This window comes from Abrus precatorius, unplaced genomic scaffold, assembly GCF_003935025.1.
Source record: "Abrus precatorius isolate BTA unplaced genomic scaffold, Abrus_2018 Scaffold2, whole genome shotgun sequence".
NCBI classification, from domain to species: domain Eukaryota; kingdom Viridiplantae; phylum Streptophyta; class Magnoliopsida; order Fabales; family Fabaceae; genus Abrus; species Abrus precatorius.
In genome coordinates, this window is record NW_020874362.1 from 14,866,817 (window position 1) to 14,888,764 (window position 21,948).

Genomic DNA, 21,948 nt, shown 5'->3' on the forward strand with positions numbered 1-21,948 from the left:
GTATTTTGCCTTTATGCTCTGATTGAATTTCCCATCTAACTCCTACTTATTCTCATTTTTGTACGTATTTACTGTCCCTACCATTTTGAACATATTCTCTTGTCAGGTGAATTGTACTCTCATTTTGCAAGTTATTATCATTTTTACCATGGTAGTGAATTGGGCCTTTCTTTTTCTTTTCTGTGTGCATATTACATGTATTTTTGCATTCATCTTCTAGAACTTGCCCTGTTTCTTAATTCAATATGCATTGTACAATTTTCCATCTAGATGATTGAGGCCTTCTTTGCACATACCCCCACCCTTGCACCTTCTTTCCCTTGTTCCCCATGTCTTACTTTTACCAAACTTAGTCTGCACCAATAATTTCCCTTCCTTAAGAGAGGCATTTCTTTTGAGTTGCCTCAAGATTTAGTGCAAGCACCTAAGTTTGGGGTGCCGATTATGAGTGTAGTTGCTTGAGAGCAGGCAACATCTTAAGTTTGGGGTGGTGGACAGCATACATATTAATAATACATGTAAAAAAAAAATGATTGTCAAAGTCCATGACATCACAAAAATATGAATGAATGAAAAAGGAGAAAAGAAAGAAAGAAAAATATAGCAAGGCATTTGAGTTGAAAAAGGATCTCCACATAAGGCAAATAAAAAATTAATGTGGTGAAAGAATGCTTTAACTTCTTAAGCTACATCATTTAAGGCATTCCATCTAGTTGTTGTAATAAATCACTCAAAAGAACTCCCTCCTCTTGAGTACCCACTTGATCTTGTCACCCTCCTTAGTTAAATTTGAGCCTATCCTAACCCCATTTGTGACCAACAAAGCCCTCATGATAGGTGGTTCGTTGTGTCTAGGCAAAGGAGATTGAGAATATGGGCAAGCCTATGGTAGGGTGAGGCTAAATGCATGGATTGAGGGAAAACACTCAGTCTGAAATGTTATTGAGTGATGAGTGAAATACCACCTTGTGAGATGGATAGTTTCTTTGCATTATGTGAGTCATATGAAACCTTGCTTGATTCTTTTGTTTCAATTTAGTGGGATTTTGCATGGAATATTTGACATGAATATGATCCTATGATTGAATGAGTCTATGGTTGTGAAGATGTTGGAAGTGCTAATTAAAGCATGAAGTTGAAATGAAAATCTCTAAAAAATAATAATAATTTTTTTTTTGGATAAATCCATCCCTCTTCATTTGATTTGCTTGAATTTTGATTTGCTTGAGGACAAGCAAAAGTTTAAGTTTGGGGTTGTGATGAATTCACTTTTTATTATATTTTTACTTGCCTTTTTGGTGTTCCTTGATAGAAAAAATAGACTTAGATAGTGCAAATAATATAGAAATCACATTTTGAGTAAATATCATAGGTTTATTAATTTTTGGTTAATTTGCATTTAATTACATAGATATAGATTGCAATTTTAATTATCTTGATGATTTTGCAGAGTCCCCAAATTTAATTTGAGAAGTCTTGGTCCTAGGATGAAAGTGGCAACTGCAGCAAGTCTAGACATTAAAGGTTCCAAAGTAGCCACTTTCAAGACCAAAAGTGGCAACTCCAGAAGCTCCAGGGACGCTAAATTGGAAGCATGATGCGCGTGGCCACTATTGCCTTTCAAAGTGGCTACGCGCATCCAAAGTAGCCACTTTCAAGACCAAAAGTGGCAACTCCAGAAGCTCCAGGAACGCCAATTTTGAAGCATGATGCGCGTGGCCACTATTGCCTTTCAAAGTGGCTACACGCATCCAAAGTTCCCATTTTCAAGACCAATAGTGGCAACTCCAGAAGCTCCAAGACGCTAATTTTAAAGCATTTCTGCTCGTGGACACTATTGGCTCTCATAGTAGCCACGCGCACCAGAGTAGCCACTTTCAGCACAAAAAGTGGCAACTTCAGAGAAGTGGCAAACCTTTCATTCTGCGCGTGGACACTTACAAAGGCAAAAGTGGACACTTTGATGACATGTCATCCACTATAAATAGATTTTAGGAATTAGGGTACAGGACTTTTTACACTTTACACAATTTTCCTTTGCCAAATTGAGACATTTCTCCAGAACATTGGAGTCTTGGGTGACAGCCAAGGGTCCTTTATAGGTTTTAATTTCCAATTTCCCTTTTGATTTTGGTTGAATTTACATTAATGTTACTTACGTTCTTGCATTTCTTTCTTTCTTTTGTGAAGCCCATCCACATGGAGGGCTAAACTTCCTTGTAATTCCTAGTCAATGCACATGAATCTTGAATTCTTGGGATTAATTGCAATACAAATCTTTCTTTCCTTGAATTTATTAACTCCAATCTTTGAATGAAATGGAATTTTCATGAAGGGAACATTGCTTAATGAACCCTAAATTGCCCAACAAAATTCTAATTCAAAATTGCTTAATTTTGATTAATCCTTGAGGTTGCTTAATCTTAGGGATAGAGATTGGAGCCCATTAAGATGCTTAATTTTAATTGGGATGTTAAAATTGATTTTCGCTTGTTAGATTAACTTAATTCAAGGGAAAGAAAGGGGAATATTGAATCATTTGAAAGAATAATGATGGAACTTATTGATTGACTAGGAATTACTCATTTTAATTGATTGAATTTCACTAGTTTACACTTTGCTCTTGATTAAAATCTGAAAATTGACAAACCTCCCCCCAATTTACTTGCTTTAAAATACATGTTCACACTTGTTCGATATATGTTCCCAACCAAAAATTCCTTGGAAACAACCTAGGACAACACCCTAGTACTGCATTTATTTCTTTGCATATTTGATGAGGATTAATGACAATCTTTTGCATGACAAGTAGCTAAAATTCGTTTCATCAAGCTACGTAGTATAATTTTGGGTATTTTGAATATTATGAACTAAATGTAATATTATGTTGTTCTGTTGGATATTTGTTGTAAGGAACTTTATTTTACTTTGAATGAGAAGTGAATTTTATACTTATAATCTCTATTATTTACCTATTTTAAATAAGTATGTGGTGTAGAAACAATGTTCTCGGTTCCTTATAAAAGGAGTCGTGACAATTACCTTACCACCACATCATGGTTTGAGGTGTAGAGGTGGAATTCTCTGTTGTGAACATCAATAGAGTTTTGCAAAATCTTTGTTGAGAAGGAAATTAGGCAGCAAGACTTCTCTGATTTTGGAAAGAAAATGGGCATGATCAAGGAGTAGTTGTATGAATCTAAGGTGGAGAATGCCAGTGTTTGAGAGCTACTACCTTCAACAACCTCCCTTTCTTCAACACTTGTTTCAACACTCCGCTGGGGATTTTTCAGAAATGGATGAAGAAGATGAAGATGAGGAGGAGCTCAAAAGAGGAAGATGCAGAAGATTAGCTTAGGATTATATTTTTATTTCTATTTTCTTTAAATTCAGTATTGTATAATTCTAGTAATTAGGACTTTTATTTTCTGCAATTTTCAATTAGTTACTTTTGAGTTGTTAAAGACAATATGGTTCATTTTTAGTTGTAATGAATTACAGTTTTATTTGCTTTAAAATTCTGCAGTTTTATTTGGCTTATTTTTCTGATTAATTGATGGAAATTGTGATGTTTTGTGCAGACCATACTCATATAACTTAGAACTGAAGCACATTGGATTTTGACACTTGCATAACGGCCATGAAAAGGGGTGAATTCTGTACCTCTTATTTCATGAGTTTAGCTTCTCTATCACTGAAAACACTTCCAAAAAAACACAAAAATATTAGATTAGATCATGAACTGATTTCTATGAATGCACAGTATTTGATTGCATTTATGTGAATTCTAATTTTTCTTTTAATTTCATAAGTTGTTTTTCCCATTCTTACATGATTATCACACTTGTAATTTTCAAAAGGAGGTAGTCTTGCCATTTTGTGCAGATAATTCTGAAAAAAGTGGATTGTAAGCTTAATTGATTGACATTATCACTTAAATTTCCTTGGTGAGATTTGAGCCTCATGCATAAGCATTTTTGTTGTGTGAAATTTAATCTCATTTGTTGCTACACCTCTAGAACTTGCTTTGTTTCTTGATTGAATATGTAATTTGCAGATCTCACATATATGCTGGAGGCCTTCTTTAGTCATGCTTAGTTAGCCTAAATAAACCTCCATTTATGTTGAGAATCCTAGTTCACCCCTCTTGTGCCTTTAACCTTTTTCTTTGAAAAACCTCAATTTAATCCTTTCTGAAAAACCATGAGTCCTATCCAAATTAGAAAGAGGCAATTTGAGTTTGATCAAAGATGAATTTTTTTTAAACTAAGTTTGGGGTGGCTTCTTATTTTGCATTGCTTGAGGACAAGCAAAGTTCTAAATTTGGGGTGGGCAACAGCAAAGCTCTAAGTTATTTGAAAAGAAAAATGAAAAGCAAAGTGTTAAAAAGTGTGAAAAACAGAAAAGAATTGAAAAAACAAATTCTTTGTATAATTGATGCAATGATAGTTCTTTAAATGCTGCAATAATTCTGTAAATTTTGTGCAGATTTGGATGAATGAGAAAGATGAGGTAGTCTCAAATTAAGTTTTGAACATTCATCTTCTTGAATTGCATCTTTTCTGTTTGGAAGTAACCACATTGTTTTCCTAATTGATTGAACACCTACCTGTCTTTAACCTCAATTTCACTTGAAAAAGTCCTCTTGATATGTGACTTGCTGTATATTTGCAGAGGAGATTGAGAATATTTGCAAGCCTATGGTAGAGTGTGGTAAAAATGATGATTTTGAGAGCAAACATTAAGCTTAAACACTGCTGAGTGATGAGGGAAACACTACTTGTGAGCTATGAATTATGTTTTTCAATTTTGCTCACATAAAACTTAGCTGAATTACTTGAACTCAGATGACAAGTTTTTGTTAGATATGTGGTTAAATTAGTGTGATTGTCATGATGATTGAATGGATTAATAACTTGATTGAGAATGAGAAATTAGAAAACATAGAACTGGAAAATAGAAAATTTTTGGAAAAAGTCAGTTTTGTTGCTTGATTTCAATTAGTGGATAAATTTTTCCCCTTTATGTGATTTAATTTGTTTGAGGACAAGCAAAACTCTAAGTTTGGGGTGGTGATAAATCCATATTTTACTATATTTTTAGCCTAGTTTTTGTTAGCAAATAAAGAGTTAAATAGTAAATAAAGTTGAAAATATCATAAAAATTGCATTAATATTCATAATTGTATAAATAGTTTAGAATCTTAGATTTTTGGTCCAATTATAAACAATTTGACTTAAAATGACTTAATTCTTGTGTATAAGCTTGAGCTGAGAAATTGAGTTGAAGATTAAAGTGAAGAGAGTAGAAGAATTGAGCTTAAAAGATGAAGAATCAAGTGTTATGTGTAGGGCGTAATCACTTTGAGTACATAGACTGAACACTTTGAAGAAGAAAATTCATGAAGATCGAGAGAGTAGCTGCTTCAAGTGTTCAAAGTAGCTACACAAAGAGCGCGAGCCGCTTCAAGTGTTCAGAGTAGCTACGCCTAAGGCCAATTCAGAATTGCACAGTGCGCGTAGCTAGTTCAATTGTTTAAAGTAGCTATGCAATTGAGTGCGTAGCCACTTCAAGTGCTCAGAGTAGCTACGCAGTAAGCGCGTAGCCAATCCAGGCGCTGAGAGTAGCTACATAAAGCTGCGCGTAGACACTCTAAGTGCTGAGAGTGTCTACACAAAAGTAACATAATTTTAAATATCACTTCTAAGTGTCAACTTTGGATGATTTGAGTTCCTCATTCAGTTATAAAAGCTTCTAGAAGACCTTTCATGCTATAATCCTCAACGATTAAAGTGTGGAAGTGGAAAAGGCAGGAAAAATATTATAAATAGAAGTTAAGAGTTCAGAATTTGTAGTCTTTTCCCATTTTTTGTTTTCTTTTCACTTTTACACCTTAGGGGAGATTGGGGGCGACTTCCAAGCTTTGAACCTTGAGGAATTAGACTAGGGATTGGATTTATGAAGAAATTTTGTAGGTCCTCTTCTTCTACTCTTTCTTTCTCTTTTTCTTTTAGGAACATATTCTGATTTATTTTTGTTAGGGATCTATGGATCCAGATTTGATATTGTGATGTAATTTTGGATTTGGACCTTGAGGTTTTGATTGAATTGAGTATGTAATTCTGTTCTTAATGCAGTTATGAACTAATCCTTCATTCAATTGAACCTAGAGGAATCTTCATCAATGAAAATTGAGTTTAATTCTCAAATGTGAATAATATGCCTAGGTTATTGAGATCTTAGGAATAAGTATCATAATCTAATAATCCTATAATTTCCAGAACTTAATGCAATATTTGATTGAATTTCACCTAAGAAATTAGGGAGGTTTAATTAGGTATTAGGATCGATGAGGCAAGGAATTGTCCTTTGATTAATGAAGTGAAATTGATTATTAGTCAATTAGAATTCTTAAGAGTCCAGAACATGATTACATTGCAAATGAAAGTCTGGTGAAATGATTCCTAACTATTTTTCACATAGCATTTTAATACAAAATTCGTATTCTGTTGTTTTGTTGTATTTTTTCAGATTTCTGCACTTTATTGCTTTTGTTTGTTAAATGATTCAAAACACTCCAAATTCGTTTGGCTCAACTAGTTATTGATTTGTGAAGTGGTAATTGATAGACCTAATCCCTGAGGATGATACTTGGGACTCACATTGATTTCCAAATTTTATTACTTGCTACAACTACCTAGTACACTTGCTAGTTAGTTCTCCAATTGTGTGACATTAAGCTTTGAAAAATTTTCGATCCTTGCAAGTCATGGAATTTGCTACCAAAAATAGCCTTACCTCCTTATGTTCTGTTAAATTGAATAGAAACAACTATCTATTATGGAAATCCTCCATACTTCCTTTAATCAAAGGAAACAAGCTTTATGGTTACATCCTTGGAACAAAGGAGTGTTATTTGCAGTTCATTATTAAAGGAGGAAATAAGACACCAAATTCTGTCTTTGAATAATGGATAACTAATAGTCAACAACTATTAGGTTGGTTATTTAATTCCATGACAGAAGATATTGCTACTCAACTCCTATACTATGACACATCTACAGAACTTTAAGAAGATGCTTAAAGTCTTACTGTGCCTCCCACAAAATCTCAAGTTACATTACTTAAAAATGTGTCTCACAACATGAGGAAAAGATTAATCAAGATGGAGGAATGCTAGATTAAAATTAAATCACTAGTTGACAATCTCAACTTACTGGAAGTCCAATTTCCACTACTGATATGATCATTCAAACTCTTACAAGCCTGGATGTTGACTACAATGCTATAGTTGTGCAATTATCCATTAAAAATAATTTCACATTGGTTGATTAATAGGCACATCTTCTAGTATTTGAAAACTGACTTGAACAGCTAAATAACTTCTCAAACCTAACACTCAATTCAACTGCAATGAAGGATGGAATACATTCAATTCAACTGACTTGATTAACTCTTATGTTTTTTATTTAGTCCCATTACACCTATTCCACTAAATATTTCATTGAAGAGTTTTATCAAATAGGTAGTGTGTGCATACAGTAAGAATTACAAAAACTAACACATACAATGGCAGAGTTCAAAATACACTATTTTGTGTTAAATAAAAGGAACAATACAATATTAATCCATATTTATTCAGCAACGAAGGATGGAATTGGATCCAATAATCAAAGCAAATTAATAAACTATCATACAAATAGGTAAAGTCACTTACTTCAAAGGTAGCCGTAACAAAGTTTGAAGTAATCTTTACAAAAATGAGATTGTTGTTGTCACTAAGGTTGTACGAGGGGAAAATAATAAACCCAAAACATGAAACTTGTGAGAAGAACGCGTACATGAGGTTGAAACATATAAAATCAAATTTAAGAGCAATTTACGTACCTTGAATGACATAGAAGGAAGTTTGAGTTGTAAAAACAAGCTTCTGTACCTTGCGCAAGAGAGGGAAGAAACAAAATTGATGTGCTCTATCTATTGGACAAGTGAAAAGTGATTGTCTGTAAGCGGTAAAGTGAAGTTTAAAATCTTAGAATTTTCTTATTCCATTATGTAATTTCTATTTGATTAAGCTATTATGAAATTACCATTTCCCATTTGATCTTAAATTACGTTGTTCTCACAGCACAATATATGGTTCTCACACAATTAAGGGTTTAAAAAGCACTAACTTGAATCTATTATTCCTTAATGTTACCTCTCTTTTTGATGTCATTGATCCCTTTGTATTTTCCCTAACTCTTCCTTCCTCTCCTCTCAGATGGTTGAGAGAAAGTTTCTTTCTTGCGTTTACCGTGAGCACACTTAGAGATCATGAAAGTGATCAAGAATAGAGAATGCTATAACCTCTATTTGGTAACTACGCTTTTATTTATCTGAAAGGAGAGGGGAAGGTTTCCTTATAATCATATTTACAATTATACCCTCAATGACTATATTTTATATTTAACCATCATCACATTAAATCATTAATTAGAGTCATGCCATAAGTTACATAGGCCACTATAATAAGATTATTAAAATAATCTAACAATCTCCCACTTGGCCTATGTGACGACTTGAAGATTCAATGAACTGTAAGCGCACATATCATTGATAATATCAAGTCATCATCTTTTAATGATTTGAATTGATCGGATCATGGAGATCACAAGTCATTTAACGAAATGATTCCTTCCAAGTATCACAAAACTAACTCAAATCAAGATAGCTTTAATCAGTCATACTACAGACTGCAACTCTGACGTGTTTTTAACACTCAACCTGTTATCAAACTCAAATCATACATGTACATTAACACAATTTTGATAACAAGTAAACAAGCAAAAAAAAAATACTTTTATTGAATTCCCAAAAATGTCTACAATAATATAAGCAAAATAATTTATACACAAATATGTGAATCACACAATCATGCTAACAAAGACTTGTCTATAATGCCCATTCTTCCAACATGGCCAGAAAACCTTTTAGGGGGCAATCCCTTAGTTAGCGGATTCGCTATCATCAAATCAGTACCAATAGGCTCAATAAACAATTTTTGTTTCCACACTTCTTCTTTCACTGATAAGTATTTTAAGTCCATATGCTTTGCTCCCTTAGAGAAGAAGATGGCTGCAGAATTATCACAGTACATTCTTAGTGGCTTTTCTATATTATCAACAATATCAAGCTCTAAGACAAAGTTCCGCAGCCACAAAACACGAATAGTGGCCTCAAAGCACGCCACAAATTTTGCTTCCATGGTAGACATAGCAATAATGGACTCCTTTTCGCTCTTCTTTAAAATCACACCTCCAGCCAACAAGAAGATGTAGCCAAAGGTTGATTTTCTTGAGTCTACACATCCAACATAGTATGAATTCGAGTAGTTAACCACTTCCAAGTGACTAGATCCCCTATAAGTAAGCATGTAGTTCTTAGTGCCTTATAAATATTTAAGGACTTTCTTTGCAGCCATCCAGTGGTCCATTCCGGGATTACTTTGATACCGACCTAACATTCTGATGAATCCATATTTTTACTAGTATTTTTCTGTAGTTTTAATCAATTTGATAAAGAAAATATGTTGGAAAAAGTAGGAAAACTCATAAAAATATAATAGTTAAGGTTTTCTTTTAAATACATTGTTATTTTAGCATTTATGAATTTTCCGTGTAGAAATTGATGAAGAGGTGACATCAATCATAACTTCATTCACACATTATTTCATTAATAAAATTCGTAGCTCTATTTTGCTGTTATTTTCTGGTTTCTGCACTTTATTGCTTTTGTTCTTAAATGCTTCAAAACACTCCAAATTTCGTTTAGCTCAACTAGTTATTAACTTGTAAAGTGGTAATTGATAGAACTAATCCTTGAAGACGATACTTGGGACTCAAACTGAATTCTAAATTCTATTACTTGCTACAACTACCTAGTACACTTGCTAGTTAGTGTTCTCTTAGCTTTGTGACAAGTTTTTGGCGCCGTTGCCGGAGATTATTTACTTTCAATATCATTAGTAGCAGAGAGATAGCTAGACTGAGCATTTCTTTTTGTTGTTTTGCTTCCAAAATTTTCTACATATTGTCCAATTTTTCTGCATATTTTTTTTTCTGCACTATTTTCTGCTATTTTCTACATAATCTCTTTCTGCATTTTTTTGCATGGTTGTTTAATTTTTCTGCATAATTCAATTTTGTTTCTACATTTTATTATTTTTTCCATAAATTCTGCATTGATTTTGGTGTTTTCTGCATAATTTTTTTTGTATTCTTTTGCATTTTCTGCATAATTTCGTTTTTCATTCTTCTACATAATTGTAATTTTCATTCTGCATAAATTTCTATGTTTTCTGCATGTTCTATTTGTAGTTTTCTGCATAAATTTTGCATCATTTTCTATTGAATTTTGCATGATTCTATTTTGCATTTTTCTGCATAACTATCTAATTTCTCTGCATAATGCACTGTTGTTTCTACATTTAGTTGTACTTTTCTGCAATGTTTTACAATAATTTTCTGCATAATTCATTTTTACTTCTCCATAATTTTCTAACTTCGTTTATATTTTGTTTACTTTCTTTTTGTATAAAAGGTAAAGCCAAAAATAAAGCTACTTTTTACTTGATCTAGATACAAACAAGGCTCTTAAACAATTGAAGAGTGAAGCAAAGGCAAGGAAGTTGTGAAAGAAAGTGCAGAACATAACATCTAATTTTGAAGAACCAAGTGTGAACCAAACACTAGGAAAGGAGAACAATATGGCTGAAAACAACAACAGGACAAGGACCTTGGGAGATTATGTCATTCCAACTATGCAGGATTATAGTTCAAGTATTGTTAGACCAACAATTGAAGCCAACAATTTTGAGATCAAACCTGCATTGGTGAAAATGAGACAGCAAGATCATTTTTCTAGAAATGTTTTAGATGATCCTAATATGCATCTCTATAGTTTTCTGCAACTATGTGACACCATCCGTATCAATGGTGTAAGTAAAGATGCTATCCACTTGAGATTATTTCCCTTTCCTCTTAGGGACAAGGCTAAATATTGGCTTCAAGCTCAACCATAAAGAAGCATCACTACTTGGACTGACTTAGTGAACAAATTTCTAACTAAGTACTTTCCACCATCAAAATCTAACAAGCTGCGATGTGAAATCACCTCTTTTGTTCAACAAGATGGTGAATCTTTTTATGATGCATGGGAAAGATATAAGGATGTCCTCATCATTGCATTCCAGATTGGATGCAAATCCAAACTTTCTACAATGGGATGAATATGGACACAAGAACCATGATAGATACAGCAGCTAGAGGTTCATTGAATACTAAAACTGTAGAGGAAGCTCAACAATTAATTGAGATGATGGCAACCAACATGTATCAGATTTTCAGTGGGAAGCATGTTGCAAGTAAGGGAGAATTTGAAGCAAAGGCATTTTGAGACTTTGATCAACCAAAATCAAATGAAAAATCAATTACTTTCTGAACAACTTGTAGCCTTGACTCAACAAATTCATACTTTTCAAGCTGGAGCTGGAAAAACAAGCTACTTGATATGTGATTTTTGTGGAGGAAATCATATGAATGGAGCATGTCATGTATTTACACCAGAACCTCAAGAACATATTAATTACTTTAGTAATTTTCAGAGGTCTCAACCTCTATTCCATTCTGATTTTCAATATCAAGCAAATAGGAGTCAACCACATTATCAACAGAATCAACAAAGTCCTGCAACAAAAAGTGATATTGCAGCAGCACCATTGTCCTATGCCTATTTTCAACCTCCACAGTCATATTGTCAAGCTTCTTCATCTCAACCTCCAAGAGAGTTACAATTTTCAAAATCTTTGTCTGAGAGAAAATAAAATGGAGGAAACACTACTATAATTTATGAAAGTTACACAGTCTAACCTAAAAAATCAAGAGGAATCTATGAAGCTGGAGATTCAAATAGAATAAATTTCATAACAGTTGGCACATAAGGATGAGGATAGATTCTCTAGCAATACTATGGTGAATCCAAGGGAGCAATGCCATCTGTCGTAATAAAAAGTGCAACAGAGGTTTCTAATCTAAAAGATGAGGAGAAGAAGATAGCTACAAACAATGCTAAAGAAGAAGCACAAGACAACTTGCAAAGAGGGAAATTCACTCTTTTAAGAGAAGAAAATTTATAGGACAGTAATTGCACTACACTAGAAGAAAGAATCAATAAGATGGAAAAACAGAATGAATATTCTATTATGAGAGAAGTCCTTGCTACAGTGAAATATCAAAATGATAAAGAGGAGGAAAAGAGGCTTGCAGAGTATATTGAGCTGCTGGAAGTCCCTCCACTTTTATTTCTTTCAAGTTCTGAATTAAATGAAGAACTGCAAGTTGGTGAGAAAAAGGGAAAACGTTTAAAGATAAAGCAAGAGTCGTTATCATCAAAATCATCTCTTAGAACCAAAGATCAATAGGCATCAAGCTGGTGATGTTAAAAGAGCGCTTTGTGAGAGGCAACTCACACTTCTTTCCCTTTCATTTCTTTTCAATTTCTGGTTTTTAGTTATATTTTTCTGCATGATCTAAGTTTCTGGTTGCTTTGCAATTGCTTTTGGCAGTGAAAGCATCAACATATAATGAAGTGTCCTCATGTAGCTTGTGGTGGTTTGCTGGAACAACACCTTTCATGTAAAAGGTAGTTATTTCTTTCTTTACCTCTTGATTCATATGCTGAATTGTGTCGTATTTCCTACTAAACTAAACAAAGAAAATAAAAAGAAAATGTATATGTTCATAATTGTTTGTGTATTAAGTTTCTTTTTCCATTTTGTGGTGAATAATTTAGATTCTTCTTCCATTTCTTTGTTTCTGAATTCTGAGTAAACATTCTGTTTGTGTACTTCTTCATGTGATTGTCATACTTCATTTTGAAAAATAAAGACATTCTTACCATTTATGGATATGTATTTGTAAAGTGAATTGTGAGCATGATTGATTGATATTATCACTTTTATTCCTATGGTAAGAATTTGAGCTTTGCAGAATACATTCCTTCATGTGTGATTGATCATAATTTTACTGCACCCTCTAGAACTTGCTTTGTTTCTTGATTGCATATGCAATTTTACAGTTCTCACATATATGATGGAGGCCTTATTTGATTCTGCCTAGTTAGCCTAAATGAACCTTCCTTTGTGCTTAAATGTCCTAATTCACCCCTTTGAGCTTAATATCCCTTTCTTGATTTTCCATCATTACAAGCCTTGATGAAAAACCATTTTAACCATCAAAAGAAAAATAGGCATATTGAGTCTAATCAAGGATGAGTTTAAAACTAAGTTTGGGGTGGTATCCAGATTTCTATTGCTTGAGGACAAGCAATGTTCTAAGTTTTGGGTGGGGAGAATAGCAAAGCTATCAAAGTTTTGGTTTCAGAAGGAAAGAAATAAATAGCTAAGATGTGAGTTCAAAAGAAAAATATGCAGCAAAATGCTATAGAAAAATAAAATTAATGAAAAGAAAATAGTGAATGAAAGCAAGAAAAGAAAAAAAATTGGAATTATGCTACATGAATGAATCTGTTTGCTACATAATTGAGGGAATTATTGAAAAATAACACAGTTCCATACTAGTGTTAAGTTCATTCACTCAGAATGTCTCTTTTTTTTTGGAATTGCATGTATTGTTTCCCATTTTGTTCAATACCTACCTTAACCTTAGCCCTATTATAACCTAAAAAAAGTCCTCTTGATGTGTGATTGACTGTATTAAGCAGAGGAGATTGAGAATATGGGTAAGCATATGGTAGGGTGAATTAAAAATTGATGATCTTGAGGGTAAACACTCACCTTAAACACTTATGAGTGAGAGGGAAACACTTTGTTGTGAGTGGTAATGATATCTTTCATTGATGTTTCACATGTAGCTTTGTTGTTTATTAGCTCAAATTTGTAAGATTCTGCATAAAAAGAGTTGTTTGAGTGTGACTTTCATTATGACTAAATGCATGAATGATTTGTTGAAAGGATAATTGAAAGGAATGATGTGGAATGAAGAACTCTATACAAACTAAAAATAAAGTTTGTGTAAAAAGATTTTCATTTTTGTTTTGATGATGCATTAAATCCCCCTTAGTGTGTTCTGGTTTGCTTGAGGACAAGCAAAAAATCAGGTTTGGAGTGGTGATGAAGCCATATTTTTACTAGTATTTTCCTGTAGATTTAATCCAATTGATAAAGAAAATATGTTGGGAAAACCAGAAAAACTCATAAAAATAGAACAGTTAAGGTTTACTTTTAGATACATTGTTATTTTAGCATTTATGAATTTTCTGTGTAGAAATTAATAATTCAATCATGTTTTTGTAGGAAAATATGAGCAAAGTTCATAAAGATGGAAGATCAATGGAAGGATAGAAGAAAGTAGCAAAATCTGGAGTCAAGGAACAAGATTTAATGGAGTTTGAGCTGGATGTGATCACTTTCGCTGGCAAAAGTGATTGTTCCAGAGCTTGGAAATTAAGTGAATTCTGTGTGTAATCTCTCTATCCACAAGAGTGAGTCTTCCAGAGAATGTCATAGCAGAGCATAGTAGCGTGTGATCACTTTCGCTGGTGAAAGTGAGTGCTCCAGACAAGCCCCAAACATTGCAAGATGTGTGTTATCACTTTCGTTGGTGAAAGTGAGTGTTCTAGTGGGACTTCAATCTCAGCAGAGTTGCGCGTTACCACTTTTGCTGGTGAAAGTGAATGTTCAAGAGAAGCTTCATGCGTAGCAAGATACGTGTGATCACTTTCATTAACAAAAGTGAACACACGGCCTCTGCGTGATCACTTTTGTTCACCAAAGTGATAGTTCTAGAGAGCTTCTCATCAAAGCAAGATGCGCGTGATCACTTTTGTTCACGAAAGTGAACACGCGGCCTCACCATGGTTACTTTAGTGCAGAAGAGTGATAACGCGCGAAAGGTGGGAATTCTATAAATTGCAGAAAAGCTCAGAAACTTCAGATCTTTTCTTATTTTTTCATTTTCACACCTTAGGAGAGTTAGAGAGAGAGATTGCGAGCAACTTCCAAGCTCTGAACCTTGAGGAATTAGACTGGGGATTGGATTTATGAAGAAATTCTACAACTCCTCTTCTTCTACTTTTTCTTTCTCTTTTTCTTCTATGAACATGTTCTGATTTCTTTTTCTTATGGATTGAAGATCCGATTTTGATATTGTAAATTGATTGTGGATCTGAATTTTAAGATCTTGATTGTATTGAACGTTTAATTCTTTCCTTAATGTAATTCTTGAATTTGCTATTCAATTGAATTGAAGCTAGAGGATTTTCATCAATTGAAGTTGAGTTAATTTTTCAAATCTGAATTAAATGTCAAGGTTATGGATATCTTAGGGATAAGAATTCGTGATCTTGTGATCTCATAATTTCCAATGCCTAATGCAATGTTTCATTGATTTACACCTAATGAATTACGGTAGTTAATTGAATATTAGGATCATTGAGGCAAGGGATTGACCTTTGATTAAAGTGAAATTGATCATCAATTAATTAAGGAACTTAGAGTTTAGATCTACTTCAGTTTTGCAATTGATGAAGAGGTGAAATCAATCCTAACTTCATTCGCACATTATTTCATTAACAAAATTCATAGCTCTATTTTGTTGTTATTTTCTGGTTTCTGCAATTTATTGCTTTTGTTCTTAAATGCTTCAAAACACTCCAAATTTCGTTTAGCTCAACTAGTTATTGATTTGTGAAGTGGTAATTGATAGAACTAATCCCTGAGGACGATACTTGGGACTCAAACTAAATTCCAAATTTTATCACTTGCTACAACTACCTAGTACACTTGCTAGTTAGTGTTCTCTTAGCTTTGTGACAATCCATATGTTCAAATTGAAGCCCAGGAAATCAGGAATCCATTGCAAAAAGAATCAGCCAAAAAGGAAATCTACAAAAAAAAGTTATGGCTAAAATAATAGACAAAGGTCAAAATAGTAAAAAAATGAAATATAAAGTAAAGATAATAAGTATATGTAAAAACTCCAATTTAAAGCAAGAAATGCAAAAGCATGCTAAATGAAAGAAATAAAAAAGGAAAAGGTATTTTGGAAGGTGCAATAAGACTATAAATATGACTACAAAATGAGTCATCAGGCACGTCAGTTTTGATTCGTTTTATGAATTATTATTGCTTTTCTACTACTTGCTAATTTTACATAATTTGATTTTTTGCTATTTTGATTCAATGGCTTTTTGTCCCTCTCTAAATAGAGTGATTTTGAATAGTAAGTGTACTAGTGTTATTGTAGCAAGTTATAAAATATTTAGAACTATGTTTGAGTCCTAAATATCATCCTCAGGGAATAGAATTCTCAAATATCTCTTCACAAGTCCATAATTAGTTGAGCCTAAAGCAATTCATTTGGAATTTGTAATGTTTGAAAGCAATTAAACCAGTAAAGAATGCAGAAATTGCAGCAGAGTAAAAGATACGATGATTCATCCCTAAGAAATCAATAATCTTGGTAATTGATTCAGATCTGAGAAACAAATTCAACTTCCATTGATAAAATCTTCTCTGTGATTAGTTAATCAAATTTTCATTTAATAACTACTTGAAAAGCAGAATCAATTACTCAATCCAATCCAGCACTCAAAGTTCAGATCCAAAATCAATTTAACACTTCGATTTCAGATCTATAAATCCCTAACTACAAAGAGTTTAGAACTCCATTACAAAATGAAAATATAAAGAAAGAGAAAAAGAAGATTTCAACATCCCAAATCTCGGCCTACATGGCAGAGAGTGTTAATTATTAATTAGTAACTCTTTTATTTAATTTTCAGTACTTTAGTTCAGTTCTTGCTACAACTGTTTAATCACATTATGTTCCCTGCTTACATAATTATTTCTCCCAGGGCATGTTGAGTTAATTTCGTATGTGCATGTCTATATGATTATGAAATGAAGTTACCTTGACTTAACCCAAGGTTAGTGAGATTAACCTGGGGCGAGATAGTCTTTTGAGTCAGATGAATAGATTTTTTTTTTATTATTGTTATTAATATTACATAGTTCTTTTAATTCTTATTATTTGATTTTGTGATATGCTTTCTTAATTTAAGTGGAACTGCATGTGTGATTTTTTTTACTTATATTGAATGTTCACTAGGTTCTAATAATGGGTGTACTTAAATTTTCCATTATTCTGGTACCATGCACACTAAGTTAGACTATTAATGAGAGCCACCATCCTTTTTACCCTAGAACTCACGTGTACTACAAAGGATCCAAGAGGCAAGTTTCAATCTTTCCTCATTTAGTGCTTGTAACCGAAAAGTCATTCATGTCCAGGGGAGGGAGAGAATCGAATTTGATAGCCTAGGATTCTAGCCTAAATTAACTATACTTAATGCAATTCCATTGTTCCATGTTACCCTAAATAAATACAGCCACCACCTCTTAGACTGCCATATTTTAAATTGGACCTTATTTAAAAACTTTCCTTTTATAGTGCAACCGAGAATTTAAGGCTACAACCCTTTTCTAGAAGAATAGACTTTCCACATTCTCGGCACTTACACATAATTGTTACCCTATTCATTAATGCACCTTATGATTTTATTCAATACCCCTCTTTTAAATAAGGTAATCAGATTTTCGTTAATTGTTTATGCAGGAGAGAGAAAAACTGGCCATAATGGCCTAGATTTAGAGCATGAAACATTGCATTTAATGAGATTACTAATTCCCTGGTTATCCTAATTAGATGCAGCCGTTTTCCTTTCCCTAGACTACCGTTTTTGTGTGATAAATATTATAACCCCCTCAGTAATGGTGCAGCCGTGAATTAAAGGAAATTAGGAGCCCCAAAATCGTTTCCCCAAAACGTAACCTTTCCATATTCTCGTGCTCTTAATTAGTCAGCCACTAAAATTCAATTTGATATTTATTCCAATGACCATTTATTAGAGAATTAATCATGCTTGATTACTTCCACGACCAACCCTTCATCTAACCGTTAACATACACCCAATTGCCTTAATTACTTTCCACTCACCTTTAATTTCCTCGAGGAAAACGTATGGACACACCCCAATCTTCTCCCCCAAATGATTGAAAACGTCAGCCACATTAAGGATAAGCATGAGTCAATGTGGAAACTCTCCCATGATACATTTAAAACCCTAAAAACTGTGTATGATATTAATTGTGTATTCTTGCCTTAATTGCTTTGCATTCATGACTAATCATTACAAGATTATGTACGTGTACTACCCTAAAAAGGCGTCACTTTATGGGTAATTCAAAGAGACATTGCATGTTTATTCTCCTCTCCAACAACCTAAACCGCCACCCACATTTAAAACGTTGTACCTAGAATAAATGTTCTCTTTGGAACCGTACCACCATTAAACCCCACTTAAAAGACCTTTTCATTTACACAGCCACATAAGAGACACACCCCTTTCAATTTTGTGGGATACGAAGGGTTTAAGCCTATTCCCTCCACAAATCAAAACCCTAGCCGCCAATATCCTCTAACTGCTCACTCTTGTCCAAGTCAAAACCCTACTTAGTCATTCCATTATGATGGCTGGCCTATGGAGGCGTGTGAAGCATTAATGGCTTGCTTCTTTTACACTCTGAGCATTTAATACTCTTGAAGGGACGTTTTGCATGCACCTGGACACCGTGAGGCACGACCTTTCAAAAATAAAGGGGAGGCAAAAGGGTGTTTCACTTAACTTAACCCTAAAACCATTCTTGTACAACCCTTCATTGCTAACCTCTGGGAAACGAATAGACATGAGGTTTAGGTTACACTATATAAGAACCCCTTCATTTCTGATGCACCCCTTTTCCCTTCTCATTTTTCAAAACACTCTCAACCTCATCTCTTTTTTCTCTCTCAAAAGTTCTCTCTTCCCCCACACCAAACACCCTTCTTCACTCTCGTTCTCGTGAGTGTCACCACCCCCTTGAAGGTACGAAGAACCCTAGAGAGTTCCCAACATAGCTTGCACCCCTCTTCCAACGATTGTGCCGCCATCCAAGATTCAAGCTGTAGTTGAAGTTCTTACCAACACCGAGGCTAAACCTTCCACTTCTCATCTCTTTTTCGAACCAAACAAGGTTAGGGGAGTTCTTGATTGTGTGTGAATGAATGTGTTTGCTAATATGTACGTGATCGAATGTGATGAATATTCTTCCTTCCTATTTTTTGTTTCCAATGAGATTAAAGTTGCATGCAAATGACTTTCTCTTCATCTTCTAACTTCTTTGTTCGAACACTACTTAAAAATGGCATGTGGTAACTCGAATGGGTGTGGGTAAGTGAGATTACTATTTGTATGTCAATGATATTGAAAACCTTACACGATTCTTTCTTGTTTGCCCTCACTACTAAATAAAGTTGGTAACTTTGATGAATATCCGATTACATGTTAAAATAACTCTATGAGTCCTTGTGTTCTTTTCGGTTTTCATCGACCACCCTCTTTCCTTTTTGTTTTAATTGAAAATTTTCTCACCTTTTTCTCTCGGTTTCGTTTTGTATGAACAAGGAACCGTTTTTCTTAACCATGAAAGAATTCTCTTATTACCTAATCACTATTTTACAAAATTTTTGTGGTAAAAATGAGTTGCATGTGTCATTAAACTTGCGGTTATTTCCATGATTCCTTGATGATCATTTTGTTTGCGAAGGTACGTTTTGACTATGACATTTTAAAGGGATTTTTATAACTATCTCCATCTTCTCTCCTTTTTCTTTTATTCTTGGACCGTGGATGAATGGTTCTTCTTTTCTTTGAACGTACTAGCTCTTATGAGCGTGGACTTGGTTATATGGTTTGTGACCTTTGGGAATTAAATATGTGTTCAAAAATGGTGACGTGAGAATGAGGTTATGAACCTTTTTATGTGCATGATATGGAGGATGGAGAGTCGAGGTCACAGTCTAGCACAACTGAGGGATGTGAGTGTTCAGGTTCGAGGGAAGGACTTTGGGGGTAGTGGAGGGGGGTTGCCCCAATGGTGCGGAATAGCTCACCGCGGCCGGGACACGTCGCCATGGAAACCTCCACTAATCCTGACGCGAGCAAGCATTACCGAGGATCGTGGAAGGACTCGTTCCTGAGGGACCGAAATGGTTAAATGGGAGAATATTCTCGATGGATTACATACAATGTGTGCTTGTAGGGAACGAGGGCCTCCGATCACCTTGACTGGAGGAATGTGGGAACAAACTGAGGAAGTAGTGACGTTTTAAGCGTTAGTGTTTAAATTATGTTGCGATGAATCTCTATGACTCCGCCTGCATTTTGTAACTGTTTATTGGACATTTTGTTATGACTATGTGTTTATTGAAATGTGACTTCGTAAGTGCTTGATACTACTCTAATTTTCTTCCTTACTCAATATCTGATGACTGATTGTATTGGAGCTCACCCTTTCTGTTCGTGTTCCATTGTTGTGTGTTTGTGTGTATTGGAGATACGACCAGGCAACGTGTCGTCTCGTATGCCAGGGGATGGTCTCCCTGACCATGGGGCCTCTCACTGAAGGCGACTGGAAGCCTAGCTGGAGTGACACCCTTTTTGCAAACGTCTGCATACCTCTACCTTCGGAACGGAGTATTATCATCCATTCACCCCCTCATTCTCCATCACAAGAACCCGCAGCCAAACATCTTAAAAATTTTATTGACAAAGGTAAGACCGTTATCGATCTTCACCCCGAACCTACCCCTCCTCCCAGTCCTACCCCTGCTCCCGAGTTAAAGGATGTCAAAGTTATCGAATCTTCCATTAGGCCAGTACCTCACCACATCCCACAGATTCGAGCACCTCCTCCTGACAAAGCTGGACCCTCTGTCCGACGCCCTTCACCACCACCACCTGCTTCTCGATCGCCCCCACCCACTATCGGCTGGATTGATAGTGACCCAGACAACCTGCCACCCTCTCCTCGCCCTCAGCCAGTGGACGACTCTCGTGACTCCGACAGAATAGAGTCTGAACCCAGTGAGGATTCCTTTCTGCCAGAGTTTTATTTGTAGTTGTTTTATTTGGTCATGGATTAATACTACTCATAGGACTTGGGTTGTTTTTTTTTTTATTATTATTTTGAAATACTGAACTTTGGGGTTATTTGGTTTTGATTTTCATTTTACCTTGAACACTTTGGTTGGATGGTTTATATATATGCTCTTCTTTTACCAACATACTCTTTATTATATTTCCATAATTTTTATCTTCAACTGTGCCGTCATTTTAGAGTCATCCTGTGAATAATCGAAGTACTTAACATAAGTGTCTTGTATGTGGTTGAGATGCGGGATTAATTAAATTATACAATTTATGATGAGTGAACTCAATGCAAATACATTGTTATAATCGTTATTTTTATTTTTATTCGAGGTATTCTGATAAATCAATGATTTGAGTTGAAATATGAATACTCTTTAATCGAGTTCTCTTACGCGTCTAATTTAGGTGTGCCATATGGTAAAGTCTTAAGTCATATTATGAGTATATAGAGTTATGGTAGAATTTAGGTGTTACAAAGATGAACGAAGAAGCATCTTTAAGCCAATCTTCAATCCGATTCCTCAAGATTTGAAGCTTGGTGTTTGTCCCCAATCTCCCTCTCAGACTCTCTCAACACTAGAAAACAAATGGAAAGTAAAAATGAACCAAAAATCCCAATAGATCTCAGCTAATTCGTATATATAGAATTCCTATTTTTCTGGTGTGCTCTCTATTTTTTCACTATAGTAGCCACGCAGAGGTTCAAGGTTTGCGTGTGTTCACTTTTGTGAACAATAGGAGACATGCGTAGCTTGCAGTGATGGAAGGCTCTATGAAATTATCACTTTTGTGAACAAAAGTGATAACGCATCTATCTTGCTTTGATAGAAGCTTCTTTGGAATGATTACTTTTGTGTA

At 34.4% G+C, this 21,948-nt stretch overlaps 1 protein-coding gene and 1 pseudogene across 1 annotated transcript; one reads left to right on the top strand and one right to left on the bottom strand.

Moving 5' to 3' along the window:
* Positions 1-11,134: 11,134 nt before the first annotated feature.
* Positions 11,135-11,228, bottom strand: LOC113860312 (annotated as a pseudogene).
* Positions 11,229-20,546: 9,318 nt separating this feature from the next.
* LOC113859506 (proline-rich receptor-like protein kinase PERK9) lies at positions 20,547-21,059 on the top strand. Its single transcript, XM_027492261.1, has one exon. The coding sequence runs from the start codon at positions 20,547-20,549 to the stop codon at positions 21,057-21,059; it is 513 nt and encodes a 170-aa protein (XP_027348062.1).
* Positions 21,060-21,948: the final 889 nt, after the last annotated feature.